This window comes from Oryx dammah, unplaced genomic scaffold (assembly GCF_014754425.2).
Source record: "Oryx dammah isolate SB20612 unplaced genomic scaffold, SCBI_Odam_1.1 HiC_scaffold_2, whole genome shotgun sequence".
In the NCBI taxonomy this organism is placed as follows: Eukaryota; Metazoa; Chordata; class Mammalia; order Artiodactyla; family Bovidae; genus Oryx; species Oryx dammah.
Genome location: NW_024070186.1, coordinates 185,013,467 through 185,032,627, shown reverse-complemented (window position 1 = coordinate 185,032,627; position 19,161 = coordinate 185,013,467). Strand labels below are relative to the sequence as shown.

The 19,161-nt window shown below is 37.5% G+C and overlaps 1 protein-coding gene across 1 annotated transcript in view; it reads right to left on the bottom strand.

Annotated features, from left to right (window-relative positions):
* Positions 1 to 19,161, bottom strand: part of TPST1 (tyrosylprotein sulfotransferase 1) — an 89,960-nt gene that overhangs the window by 19,077 nt on the left and 51,722 nt on the right. Inside the window, exon 3 of the mRNA XM_040260520.1 lies at positions 6,553 to 6,751. Within this exon, the coding sequence (XP_040116454.1) occupies positions 6,553 to 6,751 (199 nt within the window). The remainder of the gene's footprint in view (positions 1 to 6,552; positions 6,752 to 19,161) is intronic.

Below are 19,161 nucleotides of genomic sequence, written 5' to 3'. Positions count from 1 at the left end.
TGCTGATAAGACAAAAAGAAGCTGAACTTTCAGTGGCAGTGTAAACTGATATGATGAATTCAAATCCAGAAGAGGCCCAGATGTAAAAATAAATCTCTTGGTCTAATAACTATAACCCAAGGGACTTCTGCTGAGTAAGCAGCAGAGGAAGCAGAGCTAGAAAGGAGAGAGATCTCCCAAACTTGTGTGGTCCTTAGATTCCAGGGCCCTGCTGCAGCTGCAATCCAGAGGTGAAACAAATTAATTTAAGCTTCAACCCACTCCCTGCCAGCTGCTATTTTTAAAAAGCCAAAGAAATCAGCATTTCATCCTCAGAACACAGGAAACTGCGGGTTGGACTAAAGATCCAATCTCCATAATTTCATTTAAATCTAGAAGTAAACTGACTAAAACTGCTGCTCAGACCCAACTCAGTCAGACTCACTGAAATTTGAATGATCAGCCAAATACCCCAGCTGCCTGAGAGAAGAAAAAATATGCCCTATCCGGGAAAAATAAAGGAAAAATATTATCTAAGTTACTTCTTTTATACAAAAGGTCCAGTATGAAACAAACCCTAAAACATGCAAAGAAGTAAATAAGCATAATTCATAATTAAGAAAAAGAGCCAAAAGAAAGACCCATGTATAAGGACTTTAAAATAATTATAAAAATGTTAAAAGAATTCAGAGGAGAAGATGAACAGAATGAGTGAAGAGATGGAGGATTCCAGCAAAGAAACAGAAATTCTAGTTCTGAAAAATAAATTATCTGAAATGAAGTCATTGGATGGGATTAATAGCAGGTTGGACACAGAAGAAGAAAAGATCAATGAATTCAAACGTAAGTTAATGAAAAGCAAATTAAACCTGAAGCGAGAGATGGCAAAAAGAGGATCAGTGAATTCGGCACTTTTTAGTCAAACTGGCAAAAACTGAAGAGAAAAATCTTATAGCAGTCAAAAACAAAAAACAGGGCTTCCCTGGTGGCTCAGCGGTAAAGAATCTGCCCGCCAATGCAAGAGATGTGGATTCAATCCCTGGGTTGGAAACATCCCCTGTAGAAGCAAATGGTGACCCACTCCAGTATTCTTGCCTGGGAAATCCATGGACAGAGGAGCCTGGCAGGCTACAGTCTCTACTGTCAAAAAGAATTGGACAAAATTGGAGAAGGCAATGGCAACCCACTCCAGTACTCTTGCCTGGAAAACCCCATGGGCAGAGGAGCCTGGTAGGCTGCAGTCCACGGGGTCGCTACGAGTCGGAAACAACTGAGTGACTTCACTTTCACGCATTGGAGAAGGAAATGGCAACCCACTCCAGTGTTCTTGCCTGGAGAATCCCAGGGATGGAGGAGCCTGGTGGGCTGCCGTCTATGGGGTGGCACAGAGTCGGACACGACTGAAGTGACTTAGCAGCGGTAGCAGTAGCAACTAAACAACAACAAATTCTATCAAGTGAACTATGTGTCAAAGAAGTACAGAACTGCTGAACTTTAGTACTCAAAAACAAAAAACAAACAAAAAAGCTATTACATTCATAAGAATTTTAGTTGACTTCCCATAAAAACAATGACAACCAATAAAATAACATATTCTGAGTGCTGAAAGTAAAACAAACAAGCAAACAAAACTAAAAAACCTGTCTAGAACTTTACACCAAGCAAAATATTCTCATATAATGAAGGAGAAATAATGACATTTTCAACATGGTTGCATAAAAACAATGAAATGGCTACGCTTACATAAGACAAAGGAGATTTCCAGAGAGAAACATCAGAGATGATGAGACAGACACACTTCATATAAAGAGCTAATTACTTATGAATATATAAAAAGGTATGCTCCTAATGATACAGATTCAAAGCACATGAAGCAAAATTGATAGAAATAAAAGAACAAATTCACATCTTTATCCAAAAACTGATAAAATTAGACCCCCCCAAAAGCAATAAGAATTAGAAGATCTGAGCAACACTGAAACAACAGGACCTAATCAATATTTATAGAATTCTGCAACAATTGCAGAATATACATCCTCTCAAGTGACATGTGAGAACATATGCTGGCCATAAAGCAATTTTCAATATATTTCAAAGGACTGAAACAACACTAGTGTATTCTCTAATTGTAATGGAATTAACTTAAAAACCAACAATAAAAAGCGCATCAGAAAATTTCCAAAGATTAGGTTGAAAAGTACCATTCTAAGAAGTCTGGGCTTTATCCTATAGTACTAGTGGAGCTGCTCAAGGTTTACACAAGGGAATAGTATGTTCAGATACATCCAGATTTGAACTTTTAAAAAAGTAACTGTCACTGAATATTTTTCTAAATGTAGAAGAATGAATACACTCACATACACAAAGGAGAATAAAGCATAATTCATGTGAAAAATGAGAAGAAACTGAAATAAGTAAGGTAGCTAAAATAAGAGCTGAGTCAAGATAATTTCAAATATACAATCAAGGGGGCCTGGTGATTAATTAATTACATGTCATCTGCAAAGCTAGGTAATCCTAACTAAGTTTGATCACTAGACAAACAAATGCTATGCATGGAGACAGGAAAAACACAGAGAAGTTTTTGAAAACACAGATGTGCATTACAGGCTCTCCTGTTAATGCAAGAACATTGATTCCAACAGCTGTAGCTTCTCTTTTTTTCAGTGTGTCCTTTTTTAAAAAAAAATTATTTTAATTAGAGAATAATTACTTTACAATATTGTGATGGTATTTGCCATACATCAATATGAACTGGCCATAGGTATACACGTGTCCCTTCCATCCTGAAGCCCCCACCCTCTTCCCTCCCTACCCTATCCCTCCACAATGTCACCGAGCACCAGCTTTGGGTGCCCTTACTGTTTGGTTCAGGAATATAAACCAACTCTCTCTCCCATTTAACTTAATATTCAAGTTCCTTCCTGTTTGCTCTGTGGGTTCTGTACACTGATATGTGCTTTTCTATTTGACTATTTGTTCTTCCTTAGTACTATCTAATCTGGTTTTCAACTGGATATTCCATTCACACTTGGATTTGCTTTTCAGCTCACTGTTCAGGTTTAGTAACCAAGTTTGTTACTGCTCTGTTTGGGGCTTGACCCATGTGTCCTGAGGACTCTGCTCCCTGGCTCATAGACAGTGCAAATATAGATAAATACAGCCTAATCTTGCCCCTATTCTACATTCTTGCTCAGTTTAGAGAACAATCTGTCGAGCTGCTATCAGGGAACAGGTATGGACAATAAATTCATTTTGGACATTGAGTTTGAAGTCCTTGTGAACAACCAGGTGGAGAGGTACAGAAAGCAGCTGAAAAAAATGAGTTTGGGGCTCAAGAAAGAGACCCTAGGAGATACAGATTTATGATAATCAGCAAATAGACTGTAATCAAAGTCACACGAGTAAATGAGCTTTTCAAGGAGACTATAAAACAGAAGTTCTTAATCTGATGGGCTTTAGAGGCATCTATGAATCCATTAAAATTATAGAATAAAATTTTCTCTATATATATGTTATCTTATTTCTCAGACAGGGACCCATAGTTTTGTCAGATCTCAAAAGTCTATAAATCTAAAAAGATTAAAAGCCCACCGGCAGATTGCTAGAATGTAACATGGGGAGGGAGATTGCTGGAATGTAACCTAGAGGGCGCTATTTACTGAAATGTGCTTCAATTTGGGGATTAGAGACCTCAGGGATGGGAAAGGACATGGAATATTAGTTAGCATTTCATTTCCAGTTTACCCTCTGAGTCAGAATAGCCATGAAGCACATGATTTTCTATTCAAAATTGAGCAACATGTCTCCAAAATACACTGACTCAGACACCAATACTTTTAGACTATCCAAAGTTGTATGAAAAACACAATTTTTAGGCCTAGAACTTTGGATTCTATATTCCCAGTCAAAACGTGAATTTTTCCCCTACTCCCATCCCATAAATAAAGGGCACAATCTCCCCAGCCATCTTCTTTCTCTGGAGTCAATCTCATGTCACAGCTGACAAGCGAAGATCAATTTTTAAGCATTACTTTATGAAACTTCACGATCATCAACGCTGGATATATTAGCATCTGAGCTTTTACAGAAAAAAGCCTTGAAAATATATAGCTTTGAAAAACTCCACAAAACTTTGGTTCACACTTTATCTTTTTTCTCCCAAAATTGTTACTTTAGAGATAAACAGGGTTAGGGAGGGAGGCTTTTTCCAGCGTATACTTTGAAACTCTTCAAAAGCCACAAATGTGTATGAAACAAACTCTCTAGTCACAAGGATTCAAACCACAGCATTCTTCCCTACTTAACCACTCAAGCAAGCCAGGAACAGTCTAACCAGCCAACTCACATGTAGGAAAACTATAATGTCTACTGCTTAGGAAACCTCTAAATATCATTTATACATGTACCTTGGTTTATAAAAACCATTTTAGTATGTACAAAAGCAAAAGCTATGAATTACCAATTACCAAGAGATTAAAAAGGACTATGATAATGGATGCTGGACTGTGTACTGTCTTTAGCAGAACATAATTGACAAAACTTTAACACACATAAAACTTTTTTCAAACTTAGGAAATAGTTTCATAAAAGAATATATACATGCAGGTAATAACTGGAAATGTTCAATTATATTAATCAATGAAACCTATTAAAATTAGCAAAAATCTAAAATAAAATCACCTGTATTATGCTGCTAGTTCAAAAGATTAAAAAAACTTTATCAACATATATCATGCACCTCAAAATTTTAGATACTCTGACATAGTTTAATTCCACTCTCATTATTCTAACCTTTAAAAAAAGAACCCACTAAAATGTAGTATGTGCAAAGATGTTCATTGCAGCACCGCTTGCCGAAGAGTAAACTGTAAACAACAAAAGAAAAACAGTGAAATGAATATATAACATATACTAGGGAAACCTCATTCATTCATTCACTTTTCATTCATTCATTCACTTACTGCTGTGTTTCAGTTTAAAGTAGTTCATATAATGATTTATTTATACAACCATGAAAATTATGTTTAAAAACATGTGCACAATGAGAAAATGCTCATGAATATTAAGTGGAAAGGGTGGGATACAAGATTTTGTGTGTGCAAAAGTAAGAGTAAAAGTTATGTAATCTTACCTTTGTTTAACAGGTACAGAGGAAAGGGAAATTCATCAAAATACTAACAATGGTATTTGTCTGGGTGGTAACATTATAGGTGAATTTTTTCTTATCTTTTTAATTTTATAAATTTTATAGACTGAGCTTATAATTTTATAATAATGCTTACATATATAAAAAATAAAAGGATAAAGATAATTTTAAAACTAAAAAAATCTGCCTCCTTGTATGATGGTTATAAGAAAACAGCTCATTCCAAATAGCCACTAATGACTTGAAAAAAGAAAACAAAAGTAATATCTAAGAGTAAAAAATCCACATGGAAATCCATTAGGTGAAAAAGTAAATACAGAAAAATATTAATTGTAGCTAGTGGATATAATTGTTTCGGTTTTTTGTATGTTTGAAATTTTTCATAATAAAATGTTAGGGGGAAAATAGTCAACCACTATCCACTAGCCTCATGAAATATATGTTAGTCAGTTAAAAGTACCAAAAGAAGGACAGAATAAAGAGGTAATATAAGACTTTGGGGAGGGGAGAACACTACATAAAAAGAGAATACCAGAAAAAGGCAAGAAATTTTGATCTTGAAAATCAAGTAGCCTATCAGTGACTTATGCTAACATGGATGTCTTATTTAAACTGTAGTTTCAAAAAAGACTAAATCTAGAGATTGAAAGTAGAATTGTGGTTGCCAGGGGCTGGAGGAAGGGGGAATGTGTAATGAGTCTGTAGTTTCAAATTGGAAAGATGAAAGAAGTCTTTGAGATGGATGGTGCTGACAGCCGTACAACAATGCAAATGTACTGAACTGTATACTTATAAGTTGTTAAAACGGTAAATTTTGTGATTTGAATTTTACCACAATAAAAAAAAGAATACATTAAGATCTGATTTGAAATAGATTATAGAGGTAAGGTATATATTCATATAGAGATATGAGCATAACTTATTAAAAGATATAGTTGTAGTCACACTTTACTAGCAACTTTCTCTCGATCAGAGGGTAGTTTATTGTACCTATTTATAATAATTCTTCTCATGTGTCAATGCTTAGTTTTCAAATACCAAGAAAGCATGCCTCATCTAACCAAAGTAAAGCAGCCATTAAATTCAGAGAAAAAAGAAACTAGAAGTGAGGTCACTAACAATTCTGGTGTTTAGACTAGTTTATGATAATCAGCTAATAGAATAAATCTCTCCAATAGTAAGCACTATTCTTAGAAAATGGGAAAAAAGAGATTGAAGAATTGTCCCCACAGTCCCTGGAAAGAGCCATAGTTATCCTTAAAATGCAGTGAAAGATTTCTGACGATGAAGCATTTTACAAATAGGATTTTTCTAATTTAAAACAATTTTCTGATCATAAAAAAAGCAAGAAATAAAATGAAAAACTTTCCCGGACCCAGATTCCATAGCCAGTTTTTTCAATTCACTTTGAAGTTTCCACTTACCCTTCTGGTGTTTTCAAGGATTTTGGGATCAGGTTTTCCATAGTTAGGTGGATTGGCATACGGGTCATATCCAAGTTTGGCAAGCATGGGTGCAATCACTGCCATGTCTTGTAAAACATCCGGAGGTATCTTCCCAACCCATTTTGATAGAGCACCCACATTGACTGGCTTGATGACTTGGTCTGTAGATCTCTCCACTCTGAAAACAGTATAATGTGAATAAATATGTATTTAGAATACCAAAAACTGTACTGGAAATTATTTTTGATGACTTTAAAAATTACAAGTCTCTGGATTATAAAGCTATTGAAAAAGAGCACATTTTTCAGGCTTAACATTATTTACTAGACTTTTTAAAAATATTCTCAATTTGGCAGCAATTATTGGCAGTCTCAGATTTCTAGAAATAGGAAAAAGGGTCAGCTGAAAACATCTGCACAAAATGTATTACTGACACTTTGATTACAACATTCAGAAAAAAATAACATAAGATGCTCAGAAAAACAGCTTATCAACTTACTTGAAATACATCAAAAAAACACAGGTAAATAAGATAGCTTGATGAAAGATGAGCAAAGGGACAGAAAGATGTACACATTATGTGAAAAAGTAAATACAGCAAAATGTTAATTGTAGCTAGTGGATATAATTCTTCCAGTTTTTTGTAGGTTTGAAATTTTTCATAATAAAATGTTAAGGGGAAAATAGTCAACCATTATCCACTAACAATGCAAAAGATTCCTATGTCTTATTTTTCTGTTGATTTCCTAAAGAACTCTATTTTTTAAGGAAGAAAAGTGCTCTTATGACTTTTGCTATTACAAAATAAATGCGTTTTAACTCGACCTAGATATTTACTTTAAGCCTATAGTGATACTATGTTTGAGCAAAAACTCATAATATCAGTGCAAAATATAATATAAAAAGACATCTGTATTTAAATTGGATCTGAACTAGCAGATTTTGGCCTAATGAACTATCAAATAAAAGTGACAAAAAAATGCCTAAAAGAATTTTATATTAATATCATAATACATTAAAAGTCATTCAAACACAGTATTCTAATAAAAGGTTAAAAAAAACCTTTTCCTTTTTCAATCTCTCACTGAAGAGAAACATTATCTAATATAGAATCCCTCAAAGGGGCTACACTCCTTCAAAAAATACACAAGAGAAAATAAAATGATTCTTCCCTGGGATTCTGTAAGGCCACTAGACCCAAGTTTCCTCCCTGTCTTGACGGCCACCTTCTTTTTTCTCTCTCATAAATTTCTCCAGGGCTCCACTTCTCTCTTCACTCTATGCATTTCCCTGTATGGCTTCATCTCTATGATCTTTTCTTGATATTTTTTTACCTGAGTGAAGAACATCCTAGTATGTCTAGGACAGGTCCAATTTATATCAATTGCCCCCAGCTTAATGATGAACAGCACATCACACTCACACCCATAAATGTCCAAGTGTGTATGATACATTATATGGTCACCCTACCCATATACCCTGCACACACCCAAAAACTAAAGTGGTCCAAAACTGAACCCCTCATCTTCTGTTCAAAATCTACTCCTCTTCATGTACATCTTATCTTGATAAATGGCACCACCACCTGTCTACAAAGCAAACCCAGAGATCTCAGACGGGACAGGGAGGAAGCAAGATCCCTCCCAAATTATTCAAGTGCTGGAGGCTCTATCTTTGAGCAGGAAAAGCTCTCCTGGTAGTCTTACTGCCACTAACCTTAGTTCATGTCACCATCATTTCTCACCCAGATTACTACAAAAGGCTAATTTCCCTGCATTTAAGTAGCTGGCTTCCTTTTCCAACTATCTTATCCTTCCACCAGACTATAGGGCGGGGCAATGTTTTATTAAAAAGGGCTTCCTGGGTGGCTCAGTGGTAAAGAATCCGCCTGCCAGAGAAGAGAAGCAGGAGACGCAGGTTGGATCCCTGGGTAGGGAAGGTCCCCTGGAGGAGGAATTAGCAACCCACTCCAACCCACTCTGGATAACCCCATGGACGGAGAAGCCTGGTGGGCTACAGTCCATTGGGTCACAGAGCTGGACACAACTGAGCGACAATGAACACATACGCATGCAATGGTGTAAATACTCCCACTATGGCTAATTTCAAGCTACCAACATAATGATATCAACCACAGAGCTGGGAAGAGATGCACAAACAAGGTTTCTCTATGCTGGGAAAGAATTGAAGGCAGGAGGAGAAGGGGACAACAGAGGATGAGATGGTTGGATAGCATCACTGACTCAATGGACATGAGTTTGAGCAAGCTCCAGGACAGAGAAGCCTGGCGTGCTGCAGTCCATGGGGTCGCAAAGAGGCAGACATGACTCAGCGACTGAACAACAAACAGCTGAGGCAATCCAGTTCCAAGAGACCACTGGGTATATAGGGCCACAGTCTCTTATGCAAAATTCTGAAATCCAAAAAGTTTCCAAAACTAAACATTTTCCTGTAACTCATATGGCAGCAAGACATAACCTGAACTGATAAGAATCTATTTATAGTCTTTATTTTTCTTGGTGTAAACAATCAGTCTTTGATGCAGAAACATGTACTTGATTACAGAGTGCTGACCCAGAATGCACAGAGGATGTTATGTGTTACGTACATCATATGACCTTTCTAGAATCCAAAGATTTCTGAATTCTAAAACACATGTGTGTTAACCAATGAAGTCGTACATAGATAGGGTCTTGTATGTTGTGACTGGGAAGTTGGTTTTATCTTGAAAATGATGGGGAATGATAGAAGGGTTTTTATTACCAAACTGACAAGACAAGATTTTATTACAGAACTGACAAGACCAGATCATCCTTATCTGCATTCAATACTGATAACTATGGGAAGAGCAGATCGAAGGAAGAGGTAACTGCAGTCAGAAAAACCAGTGAAGACGTTCAACTATATTCTGAAAGAACTGAGAAATAATTAAAGCTTCAACTACTGTAAATGACATAGAGATGGATAGAAAAAAATCTGCACCGATTTTTTAAACTGATAAGACAATGGCTAATTAGATATGGGGAAGAGAGAAAGGAGTCTAGATGAATTCATATTTGACTTGAAGGACTGAATGTACAATATTATCATTCATTAATAGAATGATCAATAGACAACATAGAGGGAAAGCTTAAGTATTATTGCTTAGTTTCATTTCAGATGCAGGGAACAAAGGAGAAGAGATAAATTTTTTTAGTCGTCAGGTTTCCAAAAGTCTAAAGGAAAACTAGAGCTGACTAAGAGACTGAAATGTCGTATGTAGTATGTATGTAGTATGTAAACAGCTATTATTATTTTTGTGAAGAATCTAAGCTACTCCATTTTGTAAGGTTCCGGGAAAAGAGCCTTTGGAAATCCCAGAGCCTTTGGAAATCCCCTGACCTCACCCCACCACCTGCGAACCAATCAGAACCTTTGGCCAGCCCGGGGAAATTCGAATCAAGCCCGGGAAAGGAGAAACAATCAGAACTCAACACCTAACCCTTCACCAGAAGGTGACCAATCAGACCCGGAGACTCCCATTTTTGGAATTTTTCGCGCGATAATACCCTATATAAGCAATGTAACCCAGAGCTCAGGGCTCCTCCCTATAGCTGCTGCGTCGGTATCGGTGGGAGCTCCAGCTCGAGCTTGGTAATAAAAACTCTCTTGCTTTTGCATCGGATATCGGCTCCCTGGTGGTCATTGAGAGATTTCACGACTTGGGCATAACATTTGTATCCAGATTGTGGCACTGATTCAGAAGAAAAGTGAAAGTCATTATTTATTATGACTGCATAAATGATTTACAGATAAAGTTTAACCATCTCCTGTCTGACAGACAGAATTCTAAAATGAAAAGGCTTTTTGTTATGTAACCACTGAGTCACAAGCTCCATTAGTAATGAATGCAGTTGCTAAGGACTTCTTAAGGGGAAGAACTTGGGAAGGCCTCCTGCACAGTGATAGGTGTTTCTCTTTAAAGGAGCAGTAATGGCATTTTATGTTGTTGAGCATAAAATCCAAATTAAATATTTTTTGAGCCCAGTATGTGTCAAGTGTTAGATATTAAGGATGCAAATATGACATGACTAGGTCGTGGCCCTCCTCTCAAGAAGCTCAGAGTCCCTTAAGAGAGATAAACATATACATGATTAATATTAGCATGATAAATGTGATGTCAGAGGTTAGAAATCATATTATGGGAATGTAGATAACAGAACTAGGCCATTCTTCTGGAGTGGGATGCGAGTCAGCATAAATTACCAATAGCTAGGGCAAATGTCAGCAATCTATGGGTCACAGCCCAAATCCAATCCTACTGCCTATTTTTATCTGTCCTTCAAGCTAAGAAGGGCTTTATATTTTAAATGCTTTTTAAAAAAATCCAAAGAATATTTTATAACATGTGAAAATCATATGGAATTCAAATTTCTAAAGTTTTACTAGAATACAGCCACACTCATTTGTTTACATACTGTCCACGGCTGCTTCTGTGCCACAACGGCAGAGTTGAGTAGTTGAGGTAAAGACCCTGTGATTGGACTTCCCTGTGGTGGTCTAGTGGTTCAGAATCTGCCTGCCAATACAGGGGCCACGAGTTTGATCCCCGGTCCAAGATGATTCTACATGCTGTGAGACAACTGCTGCTACTAATAGTTGTGCCGTGCACCACAAGTACTGAGTCAGCGCTCTAGAGCCCAGGAGTCACAATCAGTGCGCCTGCGTTCTGCAACAAGAGAAGCACCGAAAGGAAAAGCTCGCACACCACAACTACAGAGTAGCCCCGGCTTGTCTCATCTCAACTAGAGAAAGCCCGTGTGTGGTAATGAGAACCCAGCACAGCCAAACATTAAAAAAAAAAAAAAAAAAAAAAAGACCATACGATTCCCCAGACTTAAAATATTTATTATCTAGCCCTTTGCAGAAAAAATTCATCAACCCCAATCTAAAACTGTATCTTAAGGGCATGGAGGGTCTGTGGTGGGCGGTGGTCTCAGGTGATAGCCTTTCTCAAGAAGGACCACATCAACTTTCACACACTTGAGAGCCTGGTACATTAGAGAGCGACACATAAGGAGAGCTCAGGGTGTATCTGGAGTAGCTTTTGGGTGGAGACGGAGAGAGAGGAGGAAAGAAACATACTGTTTACTTTGTACTTATCAGATTCAAGAAAGACATCTATTGTGTGATGAGTAGGATAGGGGAAAATAAAATAGAAAATAAATTGAAAAACAAGAGAAAGTGTGATCCCAATCCTCCAGGAGGTCACTGCTGGTAGGGGAGCCACACAAACTTCCCACTCTTAAACTCAGAGAATTGCTTTGTAGTTCCAAATCATCCCTTTTGGCTCATTTTTTTCTTTCTTCCATGGTTTTTAGGTATTTAGTCTGCCTTTTTTCCTACGAGGCACCAAGATGTAATGGTAAGAATGCGGACCTGGAAGTTGGGCCTGTGTGCTCTAGCTTTGTGATCTATGAAAACTCTGACCCTCAGAGACTGGAGATAATGGCCACTAGTAGGTAGAGAGACAGTTTGTAACACACTGCTCAGCAGCACAGACTGGCGAACTATGACCCAAATCTGGCCTGCTTCTTGTTTTACAAATAAAAGCGTTATTGGGACAAAGCCATATCCACTTGCTTCTATACTATCTATGGCTGCTTTTGTGCTGACATCAAAGCTGAACAGCTACGAGAGAAATTATACGGCCTATAAAGTAAAAAATGTCTGGTCCTTTACAGAAGAAGTTTGTCATTCTCTGTTCAAAAGGATACAGTTAGGACTTCCTTGGTGGTCCAGTGATTAAGAATCTGCCTGCCAACGTCGGGGACTGGGGTTCAATCCCAGGTTTGGGAAGATTCCAACTAAGCCCGTGTGTCTAGACTCTGTGCTCTGTAACAAGAGAAACCACAGCAAGGAGAAGCCCACACACCGCAACTAGAGAGTAGCCCCTGCTTGCTGCAACTAGAGAAAGCCTGCGCACAGCAATGACAGACCCAGAGCAGCCAAGCATAAATAAATAAAAACATAAATAAATATTTGTAAAAAGAAAACAGTTATTTGAGAGCTATGAACTTCCTCCAGAGATCAAATTTTCTTCTCCAGACAACAATCTGCAGGCAGGATGGAGTTCACCCAATTTCCTTTACTCCTTCAGTTCTTCCAGAAGTTAACTAACACTTAGGCCTGAAGAGTACCTGAGTATAAATTAGTTCTCACTCCCATACCCTCTAGTCTCACAGGGACCATAAAACAGAGCCTGATAGATATATATTTCAACACCCACATCCCAGGCACAGCACTGCAAGGGCAAGGCAAGATATCTATGAATCATATATATTTCAACACCCACATCCCAGGCACAGCACTGCAAAGCAAGACAAGATATCTGTGAATCTGCAGGTAAGGAGCTTGAAGCAGGAGTCTTAACCGTCCAGGCTCCCTTACTCTGCAGCATTCACAGTGGAAGGCACTCTTCCTCAGGGAATGGAGATAGTGCCAAAGTCTTGAATGACTGAGGTGAACATTATTCTCCAAGACACTCATTTTAAAAGCATGGAGCTTCCACGCATCTTAGTTAAACACTACAGCTAGGCGGGCTGCCAAACCACAGGTCTGTATTATGATATGCAGCAACTACTACAGGAAACCAAATCCTCTGGACTAAAGCATCAGGGCTGGAATGGACATGCAAAACAGAATGGGTAAAACATAATCCATACAGCTAGACTTATTAGAGTAAAAAGATGAAACACCATTAAAAGTCATGTTTTCAAAGTCTATTTCACTCTTAGAAATTGTTCGGGTTATGTCTTGTGAAAGTGGATTTTTTAATGTATACACAACAGAAATTCAATTTTGTAAAAATGTGTTAAAATTAATATATGTGTGTTTTACATATATGCATAGAAGCACAGTAAAATGCTCACAATGAGATATGATTAAGTGTGACTTTTATTAATACATTCTCATCTGACTTCTCAGCATCTTCCCATTTTCTATGATAAACTATCTTTCTTTTTTAAGCCCATGTAATAGTGGGATGCACAGGATCATGAAGATTCACTTCGAAGTCTAATAATTATCTTAAGTTCAACACAGTCCAAACTGAACTCCTACTCTTACCTCCCAAATCTACTATGCTCACAGCCCTCCCCATCTCAGTTAAAAGCAGCTTTATTCTTCTGGCTGTGCAGGATGACACAAAGTAAAAGTGGAATTGTCTTTTGACTACTCTCTTTCTCTCATACTCCACATCCACTTCACCAGAAAAGCTTGTCAACTATCCTTCAAAATGTATCAAATATGATCACTTCTCATTAATGTCACTGCTACTCCCGATTCAAGCCAACACTGTCTCTTGCCTGGATTTCTATCATATTCTTCTAATAGTCTCCCTGCTTCTTCCTTTATGTCTCTGTGGTCTATTCTTATTACACAAACAGACAGAGCCTTTAAAAATACAAGGCAGATCTTGTCACTCCTCTACTCAAAATCCTGCAAACTCCACCCGTTCCCCCCGCCCAATGTCAAGTATTCCGAATCCACATCCTGAAAATGAGAGGGAATCTGGGAAACCACAGAATATTGTTTCATCTTGCCAAATATTCCCTAAACACGAAGAAACCAGATAGCAAAACCAAAACCCCATAACCAACATTTAAAACAAAAGTAGATGACAAAGTAGCCCTACAAACCCCCAAACTCAAGTGTGGAAACAGCCAGCACAGCCATAATACCTGCATAGAAGGAATGTTTCTGTGGGAGGAAAGAGAGGGAAGCAACATGGCATATGAAAGACAGCCGTACTCTGAAAACCAGAACAGACCAGTCTGAAAACACTAAAGTGGAAGGGGTTTCACCCAAACCAAAAGATGAGAGTAAGAGGCCCTCATAAGTTGAGAAAGGAATCAGTAGGCTGGGAAAAATGAATTCTTAAAACCAACCAGCCAAAGCTCCTATCCAAGATGGGGCAGCACACTGTCGGGAAACTTCTGGAGAAGAATTAGAATAGGGACAGAGACAAAGGAGTGAGCAAGTTCAGATAACTTTGACAGAGGGGTACAGAGCCAGGAATCTCAGTAAAGCAAGCCATCATATTATTTAATATTTTACCAAAAAATGAGAAGAAGGTGATCTGTGGAATTGATAAAGATATCCTGAACCATTACTCCTTCTAAAAGTTTAAGAAAAGTATTTTTATGTACAAATGAACAACAAGAAAATACAAGACCAAATCTCAAGGTTTTTTTTATTATAAGGAAAAAAGGAAATAACATCCCTATGGATAAGGAAAAGCAGTCAGAAAGACATGGCCACAAAATATTAAAACTGTAACTTACTATTTTATTTTTTTTAAAAGATTTACTAGGTTGTGCCAGGTCTTAGATGCAGCATGTGGGATCTAGTTCCCTGACCAGGGATTGAATCCTGGTCCCCATGCAAGGGGAGTATGGTGTCTTAGCCACTGGACCACCAGGGAACTCTGTAACTTACTAAGTTCTTTCTTAGTGTAAACATGACTTTTTTTGCATTTTTAAAAACTTTTTATTTTGTATTGGAGTATAGCTGATTAACAACGTTGTAACAGTTTCAGGTGAACAGCAAAGGGACTCAGCCATTTGTGTGTGTGTGTACACCTCATAACATTATTTTTAAACAGCTAAAAGACATTTAAAAAATGATATAAGATAGGAAAGAACAACATAAATCATAAGTATAAAAACTCAGAAATGAAGTGATAGAACTCGGGAAAATCAGAAATGAAAAAAGATTATTTCATAAATGAAGACTAATCTTGAAGGAAAAATAAATATAATAGATACTCTTAAAAGATATTACAAGTGAAACAGAATAATGTTTTCAAAAGACTTAAATGTTTTCCAATATTAATTTAAAAAACTGGAAATAGAAGAAATACTAAAAAATAAAAAATGAGATAAAATTCAAGACAAAGTGATCAAATTATGAAGGTCAAATAAAGAACAAAATGGAACTCAGCATATGAATAATAGGAAGTAGAAAATGAAAGTTAAGAAATACTAAAAACCAAAATTCAAAGAAGACACTCTTTAAAAAAAATTTAACTACATGATTGACAATGTACATGGTCTATCTGAGAATATCTGCTTTTTAATGATGAGTATCAAGACATGTTCCAGTAAAACTAAAGGTACAAATAAAGAATAAGAATCAAAATTAGATTATCAGATTTTTCAACATCAACACTTGTTACCAGAAGAAAATGGAGCAATCTATTTAACATTCACATAGAAGAAAATTGAGCCAAGAATTTTATATCCAGCAAAACTGACTTTCAGGTATAAAGGGCACAGAGGAGCTGTTATCAAAATTAAGGACTCAGGGATTGTTGTTTCCATGGACACCTTCTGAAGAATCTACTAGAGCATAAGTTGGCAAACCAAACTTTCCCTGTAAAAGACTAGACAGCAAATGTTTTAGACTTTCAAGCCACATTCTCTGTTGTACATCCTCCTTTAAAAAAAAATTTACAACCTTTTAAAACTTAGTAAATATCATTACTGGGGATTCCCAAGTGGCACAGTGGAAAAGAATTCACCTACAAGGGTTCAATCCCTGAGTCGGGAAGATCCTTGGGAGTAGGAAATGGCAATGGGTTTCAGTATTCTTGCCTGGAAAATCCCATGGACAGGAGTTTGTCAGGCTAGAGTCCATAGGGCCACAAAGAGTTAGACATGACTGAGTGACTGAACAATAACACAAAATACCATTATTAGCTCACAGGTCATTCAAAAACAGGTAGCAAGCCAGTTTGCCAATCTCTGTACTATAAAATGAGTTTCAGACTAAAATAACTAGAGGTATGACAGAGGACTCAAATATCCTGACCAGGCAGAAGTTCTGAAACACCATTTTCTGCCAAAGGAAACTAGGACATATTGAAAAAATGATTCCAGATCTGAGCTGAGCCTGTAATATCTTATCATGCCAGAGAGCAAGGAAGTTATTAGACATTATTATGGTCATGGCAAAAGTACACAGATACCAATTTGAAGAAGTTTCTAGTGACCAGAGATGGGACAATTTGAACTTCAATAACAATAATAATTGCAATAGATTGAAATCATTAAATTGGTCTCTTGAGAAGATACACCAAGGAACCAAACTCATTACCTTAAAAACTAGCAAATTAGGATTAAGAATTAGGGACTCCTAATAATAAGTCTTATGTTTAAGACTCCATGCTCCAAGTGCAGGGGGCACTGGTTTGATACCTGATGGGGGAACTAAGTTCCTACATGTCACACAGTGTGACCAAAAAGATAAAAATAAAAAATAGGATGCTAAGAATGTACATTAAACAATCTGTTTTGGAAAAAAAAAGAATAAGAATCAAGTATTTACCATGCTTTTTTCCTATATGAACTGTAACCCTAGAAAACCAAATAAAAGATACAAGATGGTATCTTGTTATAAAATTTTTCCAAGTAATAAATAGAAATCTGAATTGGAATACAAAAATTTTGCAAGATACAAAAAATTGATGAATCCAGGCACTGAAGACCAATGGTTGCTAAAATTACAAAAAGAAAGAAAACTATATATAATGATGGCCTTGCCAAATCAGATTTCTACAGATCTTGAGCCTTTGGATTCAGCTGCCAATCTGCACAAAGTACAGAATCAGAAGAATATCTTGGGGCTTTCCTGGTAGCTCGGCACTAAAGAATCTGCCTGCCAATGCTGAAGACACAGGTTCTATTCCTGGCCCAGGAAGATCCCACATGCCGTGGAGAAACTAAGCCTGTGCGCTACAACTATTGAGCTCTTGCATAGAGCCTATGCTCTGCAACGAGAAGCCAGCACAGTGTGCAGCCCACGCACTGCAATGAGAGCAAAGCCTGAGCATCAGCGAAGACCCAGCACAGCCAAAAATAAATAAATAAAATGATAAACCACAGTACCATAAAAAAAATAAGAATATATTGAACAATCAGCAGTTTGACTGAAAAAATCTTGCAATCATCAAAATTCAGATTATTAACTTTACAGGCTAAACGACTCAAGCTCTTCAAAAAATAAAATGTATGGTAAAGAATGTTTTTGGCATGCCACACCACTTGCAGGCTCTTAGTTCCCTGACCAGGGACTGAGCCCGGCCACTGCAGTGAAAGCACAGAGTCCTAACCACTGAACAACCAGAGAACTCCCTGGAAACCTTTAGATTAAAAGAAACTTAAAAGACACATTAAATTATTTTTAATGAGTGAGACTATAATATACAGAGATGCATATTTGGGTGATAAAACTATAAAGGAACATAAGAAGGTGATTTCTATAAGAGTGCCAGAGTAGTGGACAGTCTGGTGGGGAAAGAGAAGATTTGAGTTACGGTACATGGAAAGGCTTCTGGACTGACTAACATAGTCCAATTTCATGATACTGGTGATAGTTATAAGGGTGTCTGCCTTATTAAAATTATTAAACTAACTTTAAAACATATTTATCATTTATTTGGCTGCATGAGGTCTTAGTTGTGGCACGTGGGAACCAGTTCCCTGACCAGGGATATAATCCCAGCTCCCTGCACTAGCAGCATGGAGTCCTAGCTACAGGACCACCAGGAAAGTCTCTCTTAAACTAAATTTTAAATAGTTCTTATGATGGTCTGCAAGGCCCTACAAAAAATAAGCTGACTTTTACATACTCCCGTATCTATCCTGTTTCAGCCCCATTGAACTTTATGCAATTGCTTGCCTAGGCCACACATCTCCTCACTGGCGTCTTTACAGAGGTTGTTTCCTCTGCCTGGAACACTCCCCAGATATCCACTTAGCTAAGTACCTCACCTTCTTCAAGACTTTCCTCAGATCTCACCTTCTCAATGAGGCATACCCTGACCACTCTATTTAACTACTAATACAACCTGCCCCTCAAAATCTCCTTCATTCTTCTGATCTTTCTTTTTTCTGTGTTTATAACTTCCTATTATACTACTTTTTTTAAAATTTAGTATAGTTTTTGGTGCCTCCTCTCATGAAGGCAGGAATTTTTGTGTTTCGTTCACTTGCTCTTGCTTTCCCACAGGGCCCTGCTCAAATTGTCACCTTACTGATGAAGACTTCCTTCTATTCCTACACCCCAGGTCTTGGCAACTACTTATTTTCTGCTTTCTCTCTTTAGCATTTATTGTGCTCTGTTTAGTTGCTCAGTCATATTCGACTTTTTGTGACGCCATGGACTGCAGCCTGCCAGATTCGTCTGTGCATGGGTATTCTCCAGGCCAGAATACTGGAGGGAGTTGCCATGCCCTCCTCCAGGGGATCTTCCCAACTCAGGGATCAAATCCAGGTTTCCCGCATGGCAGGGGGATTCTTTCCCATCTGAGCCACCAGGGAAGCCCCTAGCACTTATTATTACCTGACAAAAGAGACATTCAACTTGTCTATTTTTTTAGCATTTATTTTTAGCATTTGGTTAACTCCCAAATGCTAATGTAAGTTCCATGAAAAAAAGGATTTGTTATTTCGTTTTGTTAACTGCTATAACCCCAGCATGTAGAACTTTGGTAGCACTAGTGATAAAGAACCCGCCTGCCAACACAGGAGACATAAGAGACGTGGG